Source organism: Aulostomus chinensis, chromosome 22, assembly GCF_037954235.1.
Source record: "Aulostomus chinensis isolate RoL2024-O1b breed Wild chromosome 22, RoL_Achi_v1.0, whole genome shotgun sequence".
NCBI classification, from domain to species: domain Eukaryota; kingdom Metazoa; phylum Chordata; class Actinopteri; order Syngnathiformes; family Aulostomidae; genus Aulostomus; species Aulostomus chinensis.
Window position 1 is genome coordinate 298812 of NC_141341.1, and position 19398 is coordinate 318209.

The 19398-nt window shown below is 48.3% G+C and overlaps 1 protein-coding gene across 5 annotated transcripts in view; it reads right to left on the reverse strand.

Annotated features, from left to right (window-relative positions):
- LOC147240174 (protein FAM131B-like) overlaps positions 1-15395 on the reverse strand; it is a 39830-nt gene extending 24435 nt beyond the window's left edge. For all 5 annotated transcript variants that reach the window (XR_015111139.1, XR_015111140.1, XM_086192743.1 and 2 more), the window contains exons 1-2: positions 15221-15395; positions 4447-4484 (exon numbers count right to left, since the gene is read on the reverse strand). Coding sequence is in view for 3 of the 5 variants with exons in the window: in XM_086192743.1 (XP_086048869.1) it covers positions 4447-4484; positions 15221-15248 (66 nt within the window). In the remaining 2 variants the exon portion in view is untranslated. The remainder of the gene's footprint in view (positions 1-4446; positions 4485-15220) is intronic.
- Positions 15396-19398: the final 4003 nt, after the last annotated feature.

Here is a 19398-nt window from a genome sequence, read left to right on the forward strand (position 1 = left end):
CTACTCCTGCTCTACTAGGAGGGAGGTTCTACACCTGCTCTACTAGGAGGGAAGTTCTACTTATGCTCTACTAGGAGGGAGGTTCTCCACCATCTCTACTAGGAGGGAGGTTCTACACCTGCTCTACAAGGAGGGATGTTCCACTTATGCTCTACTAAGAGGGAGATTCTCCACCTGTTCTACTAGGAGGGAGGTTCTACACCTGCTCTACTAGGAGGGAGGTTCTACTCCTGCTCTACTAGGAGGGAGGTTCTTCACATGCCCTACTATGAGAGAGGTTCTCCCCCTGCTCTACTGGGAGGGAGTTTCTTTACCTGCTCTACTAGGAGTGAGGTTCTCCACCTGCTCTACGAGGACGGAGGTTCTACACCTGCTCTACCAGTAGGGAGGTTCTACTCCTGCTCTACTATGAGGGAGATTTTACACCTGCTCTATTAGGAGGGAGGTTCTACTTATGCTCTACTAGGAGGGAGGTTCTCCACCTGTTCTACTCGGAAGGAGGTTCTACACCTGCTATACCAGGAGGGAGGTGCTACACCTCCTCTTCTCGGAGGGAGGTTCTACACCTGCTCTTCTCAGAGGGAGGTTTTCCACCTGCTCTACTAGGTATCAGTTTAAGCACCTGCTCTTCTAAGAGGGAGGTTCTACTCCTGCTCTACTAGGAGGACACCTGCTCTACCTGGAGTGAGGTTCTACTCCTGCTCTACTAAGAGGGAGGTTCTAGACCTGCTCTACCAGGAGGGAGGTTCTACACCTGCTCTACTAGGAAGGAGGTTGTAGACCTGCTCAACTAGGAGGGACGTTCTACGCCTGCTTTTCTAGGAGGGAGGTTCTCCTCCTGCTCTACTAGGAGGGAGGTTCTCCTTCTGCTCTACTAGGAGGGAGGTTCTACACCTGCTCTACTAGGAGGACACCAGCTCTACCAGGAGGGAGGTTCTCTGCCTGCTCTACTAGGACGGAGGTTCTACTACTGCTCTACAAGGAGGGAGGTTCTACACCTGCTCTACTAGAAGGGAGGTTCTCCACCTGCTCTACTAGGAGGGAGGTTGTAGACCTGCTCCACTAGGAGGGAGGTTCTGCACCTGCTCTACAAGGAGGGAGGTTCTATACCTAATCTACTAGAAGGGAGGTTCTCCGCCTTCTCTACTAAAAGGGAGGTTCTACTCCTGCTCTACTATAAGGGAAGTTCTACACCTGCTCTACTAGGAGGGAGGTTGTAGACCTGCTCTACTAGGAGGGAGGTTCTACTTCTGCTCTAGTAGGAGGGAGGTTCTACACCTACTCGAGTAGGAGGGAGGTTGTACTTATGCTCTACTAGGAGGGAGGTTCTGCACCTGTTCTACTAGGAGGGAGGTTCTACACCTGCTATACCAGGAGGGAGGTTCTACACCTGCTCTACTAGGAGGGAGGTTATAGTCCTGCTCCACTGGGAGGGAGGTTCTAAAGCTGCTCTACTAGGAGGGAGATTCTACACCTGCTCTTCTAGGAGGGAGGTTCCACTTATGCTTAACTAGGAGGGAGGTTCTGCACCTGCTCTACCAGGAGGGAGGTTCTAGACATGCACTACCAGGAGGGGGGTTCACCACCTGTTCTACTAGGAGGGAGGTTCTGCTCCTGCTCTACTAGGAGGACAGCTGCTCTACCTGGAGTGAGGTTCTACTCCTGCTCTACTAAGAGGGAGGTTCTAGACCTGCTCTACCAGGAGGGAGGTTCTACACCTGCTCCACTAGGAGGGAGGTTCTCCGCCTGCTCTACAAGGAGGGAGGTTCGACACCTGCTCTACTAGGAGTTACTTTCTCCTCCTACTCTACTAGGAGGGAGGTTCTATACTGCTCTACAAGGAGGGAGGTTCTAGACATGCTCTACCAGGAGGGAGGTTCTACTCCTGCTCTACTAGGAGGGAGGTTCGACACATGCTCTACTAGGAGGGAAGTTCTCCTCCTACTCTACTAGGAGGGAGGTTCTATACCTGCTCTACTAGGAGGGAGGTTGTCCACATGCTCCACTAGGAGGGAGGTTCTACACCTGCTCTACTAGGAGGGAGGTTTTAGACCTGCTCTACTAGGAGGGAGGTTCTACACCTGCTCTACTAGGAGGGAAGTTCTACTTATGCTCTACTAGGAGGGAGGTTCTCCACCTTCTCGAGTAGGAGGGAGGTTGTACTTATGCTCTACTTGGAGGGAGGTTCTCCACCTGTTCTACTCGGAGGGGGGTTCTACACCTGCTATACCAGGAGGGAGGTTCTACTCCTGCTCTACTAAGAGGGAGGTTCTATTCCTGCTCTACTAGGAGGGAGGTTCGACACCTGATCTACTAGGAGGGAGTTTCTCCGCCTGCTCTACTAGGAGGGTGGTTCTACTCCTGGTCTATTAGGAGGGAGGTTCGACACATGCTCTACTAGGAGGGAGGGTCTCCTCCTACTCTACTAGGAGGGAGGTTCTATACCTGCTCTACTAGGAGGGAGGTTCTACACCTTCTCTACCAGGAGGGTGGTTCTACTCCTGCTCTACTAGGAGGGAGGTTCTACACCTGCTCTACAAGGAGGGATGTTCCACTTATGCTCTACTAAGAGGGAGATTCTCCACCTGTTCTACTAGGAGGGAGGTTCTACACCTGCTCTACTAGGAGGGAGGTTCTACTCCTGCTCTACTAGGAGGGAGGTTCTTCACATGCCCTACTATGAGAGAGGTTCTCCCCCTGCTCTACTGGGAGGGAGGTTCTTTACCTGCTCTACTAGGAGTGAGGTTCTCCACCTGCTCTACTAGGAGGGAGGTTCTACACCTGCTCTACCAGTAGGGAGGTTCTACTCCTGCTCTACTATGAGGGAGATTTTACACCTGCTCTATTAGGAGGGAGGTTCTACTTATGCTCTACTAGGAGGGAGGTTCTCCACCTGTTCTACTCGGAAGGAGGTTCTACACCTGCTATACCAGGAGGGAGGTGCTACACCTCCTCTTCTCGGAGGGAGGTTCTACACCTGCTCTTCTCAGAGGGAGGTTTTCCACCTGCTCGACTAGGTATCAGGTTAAGCACCTGCTCTTCTAAGAGGGAGGTTCTACTCCTGCTCTACTAGGAGGACACCTGCTCTACCTGGAGTGAGGTTCTACTCCTGCTCTACTAAGAGGGAGGTTCTAGACCTGCTCTACCAGGAGGGAGGTTCTACACCTGCTTGACTAGGAGGGAGGTTCTCCGCCTGCTCTTCTAGGAGGGAGGTTCGACACCTGCTCTACTAGGAGGTAGGTTCTCCTCCTACTATACTAGGAGGGAGGTTCTACACCTGCTCTACTAGGAGGGAAGTTCTACTCCTGCTCTACTAGGGGGGAGGTTCGACACCTGCTCTACTAGGAGGGAGGTTCTACTTATGCCCTACTAGTAGGGAGGTTTTCCACCTGTTCTACTAGGAGGGAGGTTCTACACCTGCTCTACCAGGAGAGAGGTTCTACACCTGCTCTACTAGGAGGGAGGTTCTCCACCTGCTCTACTAGGTATGAGGTTCATCACCTGCTCTACCAGGAGTGAGGTTCCACTTGTGCTCTACTAGGAGGGAGGTTCTCCACCTGCTCTACCAGGAGGAAGGTTCTACACCTGCTCTACTAGGAGGGAGGTTTTAGACCTGCTCTACTAGGAGGGAGGTTCTATACCTGTTCTGCTCTACTCGGAGGGAGGTTCTCCACCTGCTCTACTAGGAGGGAGGTTCTACTCTTGCTCTACTAGGAGGGAGGTTCTACACCTGCTCTACTAGGAGGGAGGTTCCACTTATGGTCTTCTAGGAGGGAGGTTCTAGTCCTGCTCTACTAGGAGGGAGGTTCTCCACCTGCTCTACTATGAGGGAGGTTCTACTCCTGCTCTACTAGGAGGGAGGTTCTACACCTGTTCTACTAGGAGGGAGGTTCTCCACCTGCTCTACTATGAGGGAGGTTCTACACCTGCTCTACTAGGAGGGAGGTTCTACACCTGCTCTACTAGGACGGAGGTTTCACATATGCTCTACTAGGAGGGAGGTTCTACTCCTGCTCTACTAGGAGGGAGGTTCTAGACCTGCTCTACCAGGAGGGAGGTTCTACTCCTGCTCTACTAGGAGGGAGGTGGAGGCAGCAGGGACAGATGGATGGATTTGGAGACACACACACAGAAACCTGTCAGGACAAACTCTTCACAACCAACACCATTTTGTATATCACACACACATGCACAAACGCACGCACACACACACAGCGTAAAGAGGGACAGGACCAGGATTTAGAGACTGACATCATCTGACAGGGCAATACCGTCCTGTATTTGGAAGATCCTGTCATCTCAAAAACCTTTGAGTTGACAGGAAACTCACCCGCTGCCACCGATCCTGGTTTAACTGTACACTCAGACTGGACGGGTTCTGTCGTAGACCCACTGAGGGGTGCAATAACCTCAAGAGGAGAGATAGATATAAAAAAAACTGATTACCTGATCACCATCCTTCCGTACTGGCACCGCATCGGCTGCTAGAGAGGCAAGAGATAGAGAGAGAGATTTAGGATCATCATCATCATCATTATCATCTTATTATTATTATTATTATTATTATTATTATGTAGTAGTAGTACTATTGATCAATCATAGCAACTTCAGGTGTCGTCTGTGCAGCAGAGCGAGGTTGAGAGAAGAACTTGGTGGATGCAGTCTTGACAACACACACACACCACGCTAACCAGAGAGGAGTGATCTATGCTGAGCCTCAGCAGTCAGCCTGTGATTATCATGTGATCCCTCAGGAATCACGTGTTCTTGTGATTACCACATGATCTCAGTTATCACATGATCTTGTGATCATCGCGTGATCTCTAAGTCATCACATGATCTTGTGATTACCATATGATCTCAGTTATCACGTGATCTTGTAATCATCGCATGATCTCTAAATCACGTGATCTTGTGATTATCACATGATCTCTAAGTCATCACATGATCTTGTGATTACCATATGATCTCAGTTATCACGTGATCTTGTAATCATCGCATGATCTCTAAATCATCACGTGATCTTGTGATTATCACATGAGCTCTCTGTCATCACATGGTCTTCTGATCATCACGTGATCTCTTGAGGCGTGTTCACACCAAATTTGACCGAATTTGACCACTGGATCATGTTTTTATTTGCATTCTTTGAGGGAACTTCTTTCCCCTGTGAGGAGAATTCATTTCCACCGTTTCTTTCCATCATCAACCATGGCTGAGGTAACAGCGGTTGCTGGCTTGTATCTGTTGTGGAAGTCCCAGATACGGCGGAAAACCAAACGCCCCTGTATCAGGATCCATGACACAATCTGGAGGAGCCCACAGCTGGGTGAATTTCACCACCTTCTCCAGGAACTGCGCCGGGACGACGGCCGATTCCAGCGGTACTTCAGGCTTACAAGGGCCCAGCTCCATGACCTGTTGGCGAGGATATCACGGATGGACACCAACTACAGGCGCCAGGACTGTTGACGTCAGTGACATCACCACGCTAATAGGCTCTCTCGACTCAATGTCATGCGAATTTGTCACTCAAGTTGAATATTTTCAACTTGCACATAGATGCAAATGATGTTAAAATTAGATCAGTTATCCACACCACGCCTTAGGGTGGCACAACCTGGCTGAGTTGGCGAGCCCGGGGATGTTGGAGGAGGCTAAATTGAGCATGCAGAGAGCCCCCTGATTAACAGACACTATGAGTTCTAAAATCTTGTCAGGAAGTGAAGCCTCCTCTTGCCATTGCTACCAACTCCAGCTAGCAGGAGCCCACATATAGCACAGCAGGATTGTTCGCTCTCATCATGGAGCTGTGTCTCCTCGTCATCTCTCTGATGGATCTTAAATCAAGTTGATTGACTAGCTGAAATCAATGAAGAAGCTTGGTCTCTTTTATACGTCTACTTTGCAACAAGAACCTATCTTTCCTGGTGTATGATGACATCAGTGCCGTCTGTGTCAGTCGGCTGCTCCTCACCAGGCCCTGCCCTCGCTGAGGGAATCACTGCCAATCGACAGTGCTAAAAATACCTTCCCCATCACACTCGGAGATATACTTCACAACGGAGACAGCAGCTTTCCTTCCAAGTCAATATCATATCAACACGCTTCCAGGTGGGGGGGTTGTACTTTATTATTATTGCCATTTAAATAATTTATTTCATTGACAAAAAAAATGTAATAGAAACATAAATGTTATTTTCTCTGCCCCTTTATACCAAGACATCAGTTTGAAAATGGTATTATGTGAAAACATCAATCCATCCATCCATCCATCCATCATCCATCCGTCCATCCATCCATCCATCATCCATCCATCATTCATCCATCATCCATCCCTCCATCCATCATCCATCCCTCCATCCATCCATCCATCATCCACCTATCCATCCATCATCCATCTGTCCACCCATCCATCATCCATCATCCATCCATCCACAATCCATCCATCATTCATCCATCCATCCATCCATCCATCCCTCCATCCATCCATGTTCCCCCTCTTCTCCTGTTGAGGGCGGTGGGGGTGGAGCCTATCCCAGCAGCCTTCCCCCTGGACAGGTCACCAGTCCATGGCAGGGCCAACACATAGAGACAGACAACCATTGGCTCTCCCAGCCACGCCTACGGTCAATTTAGAGTCTGGATTAACCTGGTCCCTCTTGATGTCTTTGGACTGTGGAGGAAGCTGGAGTACCAGAGAGAACCCAGCAGGAACAGGGAGAACATGGAGACTCACCCAGAAAGACCCGTGCTGCAGCCGGGGCTCCACCCACAACCTTCTTGCTGGGGGCCACAGTGAGGACCACTGCTCCACCGGGCTGCCCTTCCTTGATATCATGTATCATAAATACTATGTTATATAAGATCCATCCTATAGGACACGACATACGAGAGGTGCTTTGGTCAGATGACTTGTTGACTGGTTGTCATTTTTTGATACTTTGGTGTAAAAGAAAGTTTTATATAAAATCTTTGATGACAAAATCTATAAAACCTCATTAAAATAAATGATGAGTTGGATCATTTCCAGGTTTTCCTGAAGATTCTTTGTCGATATCAGCGCTCCTCCTCTCCTTTTTTTCTATCACTCCAGTTTTTCGTCTTTTATCTTGTTTCCCTACAGCCCCTGCTGTGCTCCCACTCCATCTTCTTTCAGCCCCCCAGCTCTGGCAGGGACCTCCATCACCTTCAGAGGTCTCCGGTGTGTGTGTGTGTGTGTGTGTGTGTGTGTGTGTGTGTGTGTGTGTGTGTGTGTGTGTGTGTGTGTGTGTGTGTGAGACGGTGGGGGGGGGGGGGGGGGGTCTCCCGGGTGTGTCTCTGATTTGCTCACTGAGAAGCCAGTCATGACTAAAGCTGCATGACTTTCATTAACACTGAGAGCTGAATCAGGTCCAACAACTGAGAACCAGAAGCACTACAGAAGCCAACCTATCAGAGCTGCAGGTCATCCTGCGTGTTTGTAACATACTGAAGAAGGAAAAGTAGTGGGAGGAGCCAACCTTTCCTCCTTAGCCATGTTTGTCTGAGGTGGGATGATAGAACACAGGTGCCTCGATGGAGGTCTTCGAGAGCTCTCCACTTCCTATTGCCACCACCCACAGTGGCATTTCTTGATGCAACCTTTGACACGTTCTCCACATCAACACTGAGAGACATTCCCTGTGCTCATGTGGCTGGTTGGCGTCAACACACACAACTGAAAGTGATGAGGGTGTCCATACTTTGCAACCTGTCAGAGGGTTCTGGCCAACCTGTCAGGTTCCAAAGAAAACAAACAGAAATATCATAAGTGTGTTGAGAGAACATTGAAATTCCTTTGATCAAATGTACTTCAAGATCTAGTTACAATGTCTCAAAGATGGACCAGTGTTCCACCTCAGTCAAGAGACGCCTGATGTCCACGTTCCATCCATCCATCATCATCTTCCGCTTAGTCCTTACTAGTAAGGGTCACGGGGGGTGGAGCCTATCCCAGCATCTACGGGCGAGAGGAGGGGTTCACCCTGGACAGGTCGCCAGTCCATCGCAGGGCCAACACACAGAGACGAACAACCATTCACACTCAGGGTCAATTTAGAGAATCAATCATCCTCGGCCCCAATTGATGTCTTTGGACTGTGGAGGAAGCTGGAGTACCAGAGAGAACCCAGCAGGAACAAGGAGAACATGGACACTCACACAGAGAGATCCTGCGCCCGAGCTGGGACTCAAACCCGGAACCTTCTTGCTGTGAGGCCACAGTGCTGACCACTGCTCCACCGTGCAGCCTGTCCACGTTCCTCAAACAATTATATTATCATCATTTCAAAGGAACAAAAATTTCCAAAGGAAAACTAAAATAATGGGATGTTGTTTCTGTGAAAGGAATCAGGTTATGGAACAATCTGAGGAAAGAAACTCAAGAATCTAAATCAAGCATGACATTTAAGAAAATAATTTAAACCATGTATTACCATATATTAATGATATATAGTGAAATTAAATTTTGAGCTCCAGACTGATTGTTATTCAAGATTTCAGAAAAATCCCAGTCATTAGAAGAACAAGGGGATGTAAGCGGCTGTGCAGATATTTCAGTTTTTTTGTTTCGTTTTTTTTTCACATCCAGGGAGGCCCGGTGGAGCAGTGGTCCTCACGGTGGCCCCCCAGCAAGAAGGTTGTGGGTGGAGCCCCGGCTGCAGCACGGGGTCTTTCTGGGTGGGTGGATGGATGGATATCAAGGGTTATTTACTGTCATACCACACATTATGTCACAAGGTGAAACAAAATAGGGCACTCCAGGTCCCAGTTAAAAGCCAGTTAATATAATATCAATAATAATTGTAATTATTATTGATATTATAGGCATAGCATCAACATCACACCTCAACAGACACAGAGTATGTAGTGTCTGATGTGTAGTTCGTGCGAAGGTACATTTCATATCCCAGAGGAGGGAGCTCACGCCAGCACTCATCCCAGGCCTACAACATGGAACGCTTCTTCCTCACGCTACCTCTCTATCGGGTTTGAGACCTGTAGTTTTTTTGTGTAACCCTGCTAAAACACAGATAAACGCCAACAGAAACTTTTAAATTCAAGTAAAACCTGGACCAACTGAACTGTTCGTCCTCACACTTCCAACTAGGAGATGTAAAACAGGATGTACAAGTTGGAATTCCAGCACTCCCACTCTGTTGCTATTTGACGTCCCCTCCACACCAAACAAACTGCTCATCCTGAAGCATCGTGAGGGATCATGAGGGGGGGTTCATGTGGGCCCCTTAGCACCAGAGTCACTGTCAGAGCATGTAACAGCAGCCAGCAGGTGGAGCTGTGGAGGCAGGGAATCATCATGTGTTTGCAGTTTTAGCCTTATTCCTGGTGCCCCCCGCCCCCCCATGCCAATGGTCCATGGTTCACCTCCAGTTGTGGACATCAGGGTCCAACAGGATTTAGAAGTTTGAGGATGAATTTAATGTTGAAGGCCATTAATTAACCTGAAGCTCATCTTTTAACATTTACCGATGAAAATCATATGACTTCCTCTTTTCCTGGAAATGGATGTTGAAGTGATTGTCACAGATTTTATTTAATTAAGCCAAACAGGAAGTGTCTTATCTGTGCTGCAGGACAGGATTATTCCACTACTTGGTGCTCCTCGTTTGCTCTCTGCATGTCCGTTCAGGTTAATTGGTAAAACAGTGCTACACTAGATGCAAATCTGTGTCATTTCACTTGGTAATTAATGGGATTGTGAGTGTGATTATGAATTAGATGTGAGCTGGCCATGTTTTGTTTGCTTGTTAGCCAGTGAAATATGCAGCTTGAAGCCTGCGAGGTTGCTAGAGAACGTATGAGGCTGCTGACCTTTCGGGAAAAGGTCACAAGTGTTTGTGCAGCCGAGTCTCTGCAGTGAACTCACACACTAACAGAAGAGCAGCAGAAACGAGGGGTCCATCTACTGTGCCGTTTTCGGTGGCATCCATCTACAAAACGCTTCCGCAGACACACACGGGACGGTGCTGCCATCCGTCCACATAGCAGCCCGTTGGACCGGCACCAGCTCCAGCACTGGCGAAGCTAACTCACCTGTTGGTCTAGAACGAGCCACCGTCGTCAAATCCCATGTCCACGACCACCCCTCAACCTGACTGAGTCACTGAGTTGCTCTTTGACTCTTCAAGCAACGCACTGATCGTTTCCTTCTGTCACTTCCTGGTATCGAGACACCTGGAGCTCATTAATCAACTCACTCCCTCCCTCTCCCTCTCTCTCCATCTCCACCCTCCTTCTCTCCATCGCCCCCTCCCCCTCCCTCTCTCTCCATCTCGTCCTCCCTCTCCCTCTCTGTCTCCCTCTCCCTCTCTGTCTCCCTCCCTCTCCATATCTTGTTGTGCTATTAGTTCAGTTGTATTTCAGGGAAGAAGAGCGAGAACCTGCTGCTGTCTATTTGAACTTCTGCATCATCGCATAAAACTTCTGGAAAAACTGATAAAGCTGCAGGTAGCAGGACCGTAACCTTGGTAACAGAACCAGAAACTTAAAGGTGACCAGCCTTGCAGAAAACAGAATGTTTTATTCAAGGACTGCACAAAAACACACACGCACACACACACACACAAAGAGTGGGTCTGAGGAAGGTTGGTACTGTGTGACGCTGCATCAATCGGCCCTGACAGTTCTCTCTGACTGACCCTCGCCTGTCTGCTGCTATCACTCCAGGTGTGTGTGTGTGTGTGTGTGTGTGTGTGTGTGTGTGTGTGTGTGTGTGTGTGTGTGGGCAGTGACAGTGATCCAAAGTGACGTCTGACTCACCTCTGCACCAACACTGAACACTGAGGGAGTTCTGCTCACTGTCGGGGTAATACCTTCATCCATCCCTGTATCTGTGTGTGTGTGTGTGTGTGTGTGTGTGTGTGTGTGTGTGTGTGTGTGTTGTGTGTGTATGTGTGTGTGTGTGTGTGTGTGTGTGTGTGTGTGTGTGTGTGTGTGTAGGTTTCTGTTGGGAAACCACATTGACAGTAGATTAAGAGAAAGAGGGAGATTGTACACCTGCTTGAGCAGCAGTCAGGTCACCGACGCTGGGCTCTGACTGGACTGTTACCCAGTTACTGCCGTCTGGTTCATCACTCAGGCCTCCTCCCGACCTGGGGATGATTGTGTTTCTAAGGTTACAAAAATCCTGGATGTGATGGCACCTCCCACTATCAAAGTCATCTCTGTAAATAGAAAAGCACCAAAAACAGAATGTTGGATGTGGAGGTAAACAAAGCTAAGGGTTCTCAAAACTTATGAGGCCTCTTCTGATTCGAAGGCCAACTTAAATGCCCCAAAAATGAGAAGCTACAGGCCCATATCAAATCTGCCTTCCTTAAGTTGGTGGTTTTCTTGCAAGTAACTATTTCCTTACTACTTTCTTCCTTTCTTCTTTACTTCCAACAACATTCTTAACCACTTTTAGTTATACTACAGATGCCTTCGTAGCACTGAAACAGCCATACGGAAGGTTTGATGGCCGTTCAACCATGGACTGTGGAAAAGTGACAGCTTTACTCCTGTTGGACTTCAGCGCTGCATTTGATGCCATCTCTCTAACAGAACAGAGACTTCTTTGTCGTTATGGGGAACTGTGTGTCTGAGCCCATTAAAATGGCGTGGTATTCCCCAGGGATCTACTCTTGAACCTCCCTTAATTACTCTGTGCCTGGTTCCATCATTCAAATGTAGCAACGCAGCAGCAGATGAAAGTTCGCTTGATTCACGTGTAGAGATGACGTCAGCAATGAGACCCCATTTTCTACATATACTTTCTACATATCATGACACAAGTACAATGAACGTAGACGGGCAGCTCTCCCTGCTACATAGAGATAGACAGACAGCATCTATGAGCTCACCTTGAATCCCTCCTTAGGACTAAAATCCAGGCTTTGCTGGGTAGCTGCAGCCATCTTGTCTTCATACATTAGGACTGACCCCGAGAGAGACAGACCAACCCAGGGAGACAAACCCACCCAGAGAGAGAGACAAACCCACCCAGAGAGAGACAGACGGTGTGTGCTGTTTAGAGCTGTTTCCTGTCAGCTGATAAAGCCAAAACAAGGATGGATGGATCACATGACATGTGTTGTTTACATGACATGCAAATGTTTACATCTGAAAGCTGATCATTATAACCTACTCACACATTATTGTCTGATACACCATGTAAGCATTCGTAGCATGTAGCATTAGTGCTGAAAAGCTAATATCAGATACTGAAGCAGGAAACCTTCTAAATAAGAGCTTCAGGGCACCAGGATGTTCATGTGTCCCCTCAGAGGGGACGTCTAATGGGGACATTTGTCCACAACAAGACACCTGAACTACTACACAGAAAATCCTCCACCACTTCGCGAACATGTGTCTGCAGCTCCATGTTGGTCGTCTCTGACTTCGTTAACCTGACAAACGGCCCTCGGCTCAACCTCCAAATGGCACAGCAGAGCAAGAACAGAGGAGTCACTTGATCACAGCCAGTAAAACTACTTTGGTCACAAGCTCATCTCTCGAGTGCATCAGCACGCTGTTGGATAGTGAGGGGGGCGATCAGGGGGTGGAGCATTACATGCCTGCAAGGGTTTTTCGAGTCCCCATTGTGAACCGACCTCAGAGTCCTCAATCCTGGTCTCTGTGATCGCTGACACTTTGACTCGCAGGTGTGTAAATAGTCGCCCTGAAGACAGATGGAGACACGTTTGTCCTGCTGTTGCGGTGGAACCCCCGAACATCATGCACTGTAACCACGACTGAGTGCAGCAGCAGGTGCTGATGTTGTGCCAGGAACCGGATATGAGCCGGCAGGACGAGACCAGCATGATGCAGCAGAATCCCAGCTGTCATCCAACTCTCACACAACCCGACACTTCTGACCAACAATCTTCCTCTCGTCTGGCCAGATTCTCTCACAAAAAGACAAATGAGGGATCAGGGAGAGAGAGCAGTGTTGACCCACATGTACTGTAACCCCCCATTTGCGCTGACTCTCATTGACCCCCCCCCCTTCTTCTTTTACCCTAGATCTATTTTTAGCAGAAGACGTTCTCATTCTCACTCAACACACTGATAAAAGTTGCTCAAAAGGAACATGAGGGAGAAATGTTTAACAGGCCGAGTTTCTGCTTCCCTCCCGGAGGGTCACGGTCCTCTTACCCGTCGGAGAAATGGCTATGTGGTTCTTTACGTCATGAGCGGGCGCAGCAGACCCGCCCTTACTCTGGCTCCCACCATTGGTTCTGGTTGTGGTCCGACGGGGCGTGTCTCACACAGAAGTGCAGAGATGTGGATGAGCAGTGGCTACCAGGAGGGCATGTTGCCTATTCTGGCTGAAACATTTGCCTCCAGTGAGACCCTGACCGGGTTTCTGTGCCTCGCCTCATTAGACCAGGAGTAGCTCTGCGTCCCTCATCAAGGACGCATTCCAGCCTTCCTCCTTCCAGCGATGTGATGTGCTTTTACTGCATTGATAAACATGTGATGCTTCTGTCGTTCCGACACAATGGAAAGGTTCATTTCTGCTCATCAGTGACCCGTCAGACAGCTGCTGAGGGAACCAAGGAGCGTCTGTGTCTCCTCAGAGTTCTGCTGCACACATTTATCAGGAATCTGGATCTCAATAAAAGTGTCACGTACGCAGCTAACAGAATCTGTTTTGATCAACTTCTGACACCCAACATAAAGGATGCGGGGTTTCTTGCTCATCTTCACCAACAATCGCCACCCCTCCTCGTCCCCCCATCTCAAGGACAATCAAAGGTCAAACTCCTCCTACCTCCTAACTATTTTAGTCCCCTTGGTTTGTTGTCCCGAAGGAGCTGCTGAGACTCTGAGGGGTTGTTGTGTTCATCGTGATTGTGAGAGCAGCCATGCACAGTCATGGAGGAACATGTCATGCTTTTCCATATAAGATTACCCATAACACCCCTCTCCACCTTGGCATCATTCACTCCAAAGCTAGTGGCCAACCTGTCAATGGCCATCTGGCCAGTAAAGCTGATGTTTCCCTCAGCCTCGTCTTCACATCTGCTGCTTCCCAAATCATATCAGAAAACTTGAAGACCACTTTAAAACTCCTGCCGTCGTGTTGTGTCAAACCTGCTACGACCATCACAGCCTCCTGCTGGCCACTGCTGCTGGGATTTAAACTGAAGCAGAGTTGGCGTTATGACATCATGATGACAAACTGTTCAAAGAGTAAATTTCTGCTTTCTGTGTTTCCACAAGACAACAAGCCAACAAATGTAACAGTGGATCAGATCAGCTGCAGTGACTCACAGGTTCCAGCATCAACGCAAACATGACCTTTACAAGCAGTGGGTTTGTGGATTCTAGATGTTCTCTTTTATCACCTCAAGCCTGACGCGTGATGGCTTCTAGTTTAAACACTCACACGCCCAAATTTAGTGTCACGGATTTGGTTTCATTACAAAAACAAGTGTAATATCACAAAGTGTGTGTGCGTGTGTCTCTGTGTGCGTGTGTGTCTGAGTGCGTGTGTGTGTTTGACCTACATGTGCTGCATTCACACCTGAGTTAACCAGCCAGTTCTGACTCATCCTGCTGGAGTCATGCTTCCTGCCCATGAGTGTGTGTGTGTGTGTGTATGTGTGTCTGTGTGTCTGTGTGTGTGTGTATCCTGGGGTGCACTGCCTGCGTCTTCCGTTTATTACGTTGCTGTATGACGCACAGCAAGACAAGAGAGGTGAGGAAGGAGGGACGAAGGAGGGAGGAGACAGGAAGTGGGGGTGAGACACCCAGCATGCAATGACCTTAGTTTTATGTCAAGGCGGCGGCAGCGGCGATGGTGTGTGTGTGTGTGTGTGGGGGGGGGGGGGGGTTGGTTTCATCCATGTGGAGGTGAAAACGTCAAACTGGATCTTATTCTGCTTACATCCTGCTGCTGCCTTTCTGTCCACACACACACACACACACACATACACTGGGCTACTGTAGTAAACTGTCACACACCCTACAGCAGACGGTGTCCCTGCACCTGCCTGCAGGATGATTATAGAACTCTTACAGCTTCATCAGTTCTTCTCTTCTTCTGCCCTCGTTCTTCACATCTCCACCCTTCTCTCTCTCTCTCTCTCTCTCTCTCTCTCTCTCTCTCTCTCTCTCTCTCTCTCTCTCTCTCTCTCTAGGCATCCACATGGCAAATTGGACCGTGAAGCAGCTCGAGCGCGCGTGTTCTTACCGATCGTCCGTGACCCAATGCAGCCCATGTCGTCTTAGCGAGGCTCAATCAGCGCGGGGAAGCACCGTCCATCCCCCCGGATGTCTCCGTCGTCCCTCTTCCTCGTCCTCTGCCTCCGCTCCTCCCTGCCTCCGTCCTCGCTGCGCTGCTGCTCTCCCTGCTACCGAGAGGCGGAGAGTGTGTGTGTGTGTGTGTGTGTGTGTGTCTCCGTCTCCCTCTGCCGTCACACACTCTTGAGTTCCTGTCACACTGTCACACATATACTATCTGCTTGACTGTGTGTGTGTGCTCTCCTGCTCAATGTGTCGTAAGGAATATGAATTAAAAGAGTGGACAGGTGCAGGAGGGGAGGCCACACCTGTGAGCGCGAATATCCAGTCATTTCCAAAAATACTGAATTAATTTTCTTTCATATTTGTTTATTTTCACACAGAAATTAGCAATGAATGATGGAATCATGAGGAGGATTTTTGCAGGAAAGACACTAAAACAGATTCATAACTTACACACAAAACTATTCAGTATCAAGAGAGACCTGAGAGAAAGTGAATCAGCTGCCGTTCCCACAATTGATTAGCACTTTGAGATTTCTCTGAGATGGAAAGTGCACTTACAAATAAAATGTGTTATTCTTCTTATTATTTTTATTAATTGATTTGTTTCATTTCCTGGTTTCAGACACTTAAATATCAGGGTTCACTGCCATGTTTTGACCATTTATGGCAGAAAGGACATCTGTGATTTAATAAGGAGAATTCTGGGAATTCGGAGCTCAGTTTGTCTTAATGCCTTATAGAATAACAATTGATCAATCAAAAGCTGCGCTGCAGCTCTTCTGTTCCAAATATGGTGATTATGTGGTAGTCTGGAAGATTCTGCTTCTAGTTAATATCTAAAAAGAATTGACATGCTGTATATGTCAAGACTCCAGGAAGCAAAACAACCAGAAGAAAATGGACTCTAAGTAACACCTGACACTTAAGCTCCACCTCCACAAAGCTGCCATGTTGTTGCTCCTCCTGCAGTCATGTGATGACCAGCATTCTGTCACTGCTACTTCTTCTTGCATGCCCTGCTCACTGTGGTGGTTAGCAGGAAGCTAACAGTTGAATGAAATACCACTTTATAAAGTGCAAGCTGGACAAAGTCCTCCATTGTGAGGGGATGAAGGTGTGAAGGTGCCATGAAGGTCACAATGATCCTTGAGTCATCCTTGAGTCTTCCTGAGTCATCCTTGAGTCATCCTTGAGTCATCCTTAGTCATCCTTGAGTCTTCCTGAGTCATACTTGAGTCATCACGGAGTCATCATTTAGTCATCCTTTCATCATCCTTGAGTCATCCTTAGTCATCTTTGAGTCATCCTTGAGTCTTCCTGAGTCATCCTTGAGTCATCACTGAGTCTTCATTGAATCATCCTGAGTCATCCTTGAGTCTTCCTGAGTCATCCTTGAGTCATCCTTGAGTCATCATTGAGTCATCTTTGAGTCATCCTTGAGTCATCCTTGAGTCTTCACGGAGTCATCATTGAGTCATCTTTGAGTCATCACGGAGTCATCACGGAGTCATCATTGAGTCTTCCTGAGTCATCCTCGAATCATCCTTGAGTCATCCTTGAGTCTTCACGGAGTCATCATTGAGTCATCACGGAGTCATCCTTGAGTCATCATTGAGTCTTCCTTAGTCATCCTCGAATCATCCTTGAGTCTTCCTGAGTCATCATGTAGTCATCATTGAGTCATCACGGAGTCATCCTTGAGTCATCATTGAGTCTTCCTGAGTCTTCCTTGAGTCATCCTGAGTCATCCTTGAGTCTTCCTTAGTCATCCTTGAGGGTTAGGGTCAGGGTCATTCTTGAACCCTGGAAGCAGGAACCAGGGCCTCCTCAGTCCTGTTCCCCTGTCCTCACCCTCCTCAGTCCTGTTCCATTGTCCTCACCCTAACCCTAACCCTCAATCTAACCCCCACCCTTCTGACCCACATAGATGGACCAGGACCCTGCAAGCACATCAGTTCACTATGAAGTTCTGCCTGGAAGTTTAGGGAAAGATGAATATTAGGAGGGAAAAAGTTGGAAGAAGATGAAGGAAGATGGACCTGAGGAGGGCGGATGCCTTCCATTTATAAAAACTGCCCGAGAGAGCAAAGGGATGGAGGGATGAGGGGGAGGAAGAGGAGGGTATAAGTCTATGAGTCATGCTGAAAGATGAGGACAAATACTTCAAGCTGAGAGAGAATTATGAGCTTCACATGAAAAAACTGAGATGGAGAGAAAGAGGAGAAGAAGGAGGGATGAAGGCGAGAGACATGCAGGTCCATCAGTATTCTGGCTGGAATACAAGGAAACAAGAAGAGGGGGAAGGGAAGGAGAGGAATGAAGGGAAGAGCTGACAAGAAGGAGAAATGCATCCCAAGACAAACATGTTCTATTTATAGCTCTGTGTGTGTGTGTGTGTGTGTGTGTGTGTGTGTGTGTGTGTGTGTGTGTGTGTGTGTGTGTGCGTGCGTGATTTTACAGCTGGTTGGCTCTGCTGTCTGTCTGTGAGGGGACAGAAGAGGACAAAAGACAAAAGAGCAGACCTCTCCAGCGGTCAGCTGTTGTTCAATTGCATTAATTAAAAGTAGAACACTAATAAATAGTGACATCATTAGAATGCTGATCGATTTTGTTCCAAACTGATCAACGTTTCATGTTTCAGGTCATAAAGAGCTGGTGAGGAAGAGGAGATGGTGGAGTTACATCTCCACCGTTAGCGTCACTTTGCTAATATGATAAAGTTTCAAACATGATGAACGTCCTGCACAGTTTCCCTTTCAATTTGTCCAATACTGATCCAGAGTCAGTTGCTCTTCACCTCAGTTATGAGGCTGAACCCTGACAGCCCAGGAGCTGACAGGAGTGAGTTTGTTTTTTGTTGCTCGTCAGTCAGCTGGTTTGTTGCGGCTGGGATATTTGAAGGCGACAGCAGGTCAACTTTACAATTGTGTTCATGTGGCTGTTGGTATTCGCCCAGATTCCTGGCTGGACCTGTGTTCTTCAACTGTACTGACTGAAGCGAGATGCTGACTTGAGACACTCACCTCAGTTTTGACTTTGTTTCAGTGCAGAAAATTCTGGTGCATTGCCAATGCTCAGTCTTTGTCTGGGACAATAAACGGTCCGATGATTCAGGTGTGTAGATTTGTGTGTCTTCTGCACAGTTACGGTAACTCGTTTTGTTGCTTTCCATAATCTGAGCCAGTGGAAGCATGTAGATGTTGAAGAGAAGAGGCCCAGGAATGGAGCTTTGGGAAACCAGTTCACCTGTTACCATGGAAACATTAGTCCCGTTTGAAATGAGCAAGACCTGCACAGTTTCTGTCACTGTCTTGCTGAGAGCATTGTGTGATGGTTAGAATGTTGTTCAACACTGAAAATCTGCCTGTGTGAGCCACACAACTGTCATGGCAGTGATGCACTGCATTCCTCCACCGAGTGTAGAACCTGGCAACTCCTGGCTCTGGTCGGAGTGAGCATTTGCTGGCTTGGAAATGCTGACCCTATCCGTGTGCACTGGCCCTTACTGGTATCCCTCCGTTACGAGTCACACTGGCTAACACTGGAGGCTGCTCCTTGGTAGGTGGGCGTTGTAAAAGCTCTGGGACACTGATGATTCCCCCTGGAAACAGGAAAATGTGGTCACCATAGTAACATCAGCTACATTTCTCTCCTAGTGAAACACTGGTGAAGCTCGGTCCAGGACCCGATGAGGGCTTCAGTCCTCTAGCACTGCCTGCTGCCACTGAGTTTCTTCAGGTGAGGAAGGATCAGCACACACTCCGTGATGAAGGCGCCACAAACACAACATACGTGTTGAGTTCATGTTAAGACCTCTCTCAGATTCACACACACTCAGAAACACAGACACAAAATGCTTGCCAGTAAATGACCAGATGATTGATCGCACACTCGCAAGCGGTTCAATCGATCCTCCTTGTTTTATGCTGACAGTGTCGCCCGCCGCTCGGCTCCCTGCTGACACCAGAACACCTCTGAAGCCTCATCAGAGCTCACATCAGGCTTCGCGAATCTAAACACATCGGTCCTCAGGGTCCAGTCCACCAGATCAGTGGAGGAAGAGCTCCAAACAACCTCTGATGATTATCACCTGCTTTTATCTTGATCTAACAGTCCATGATG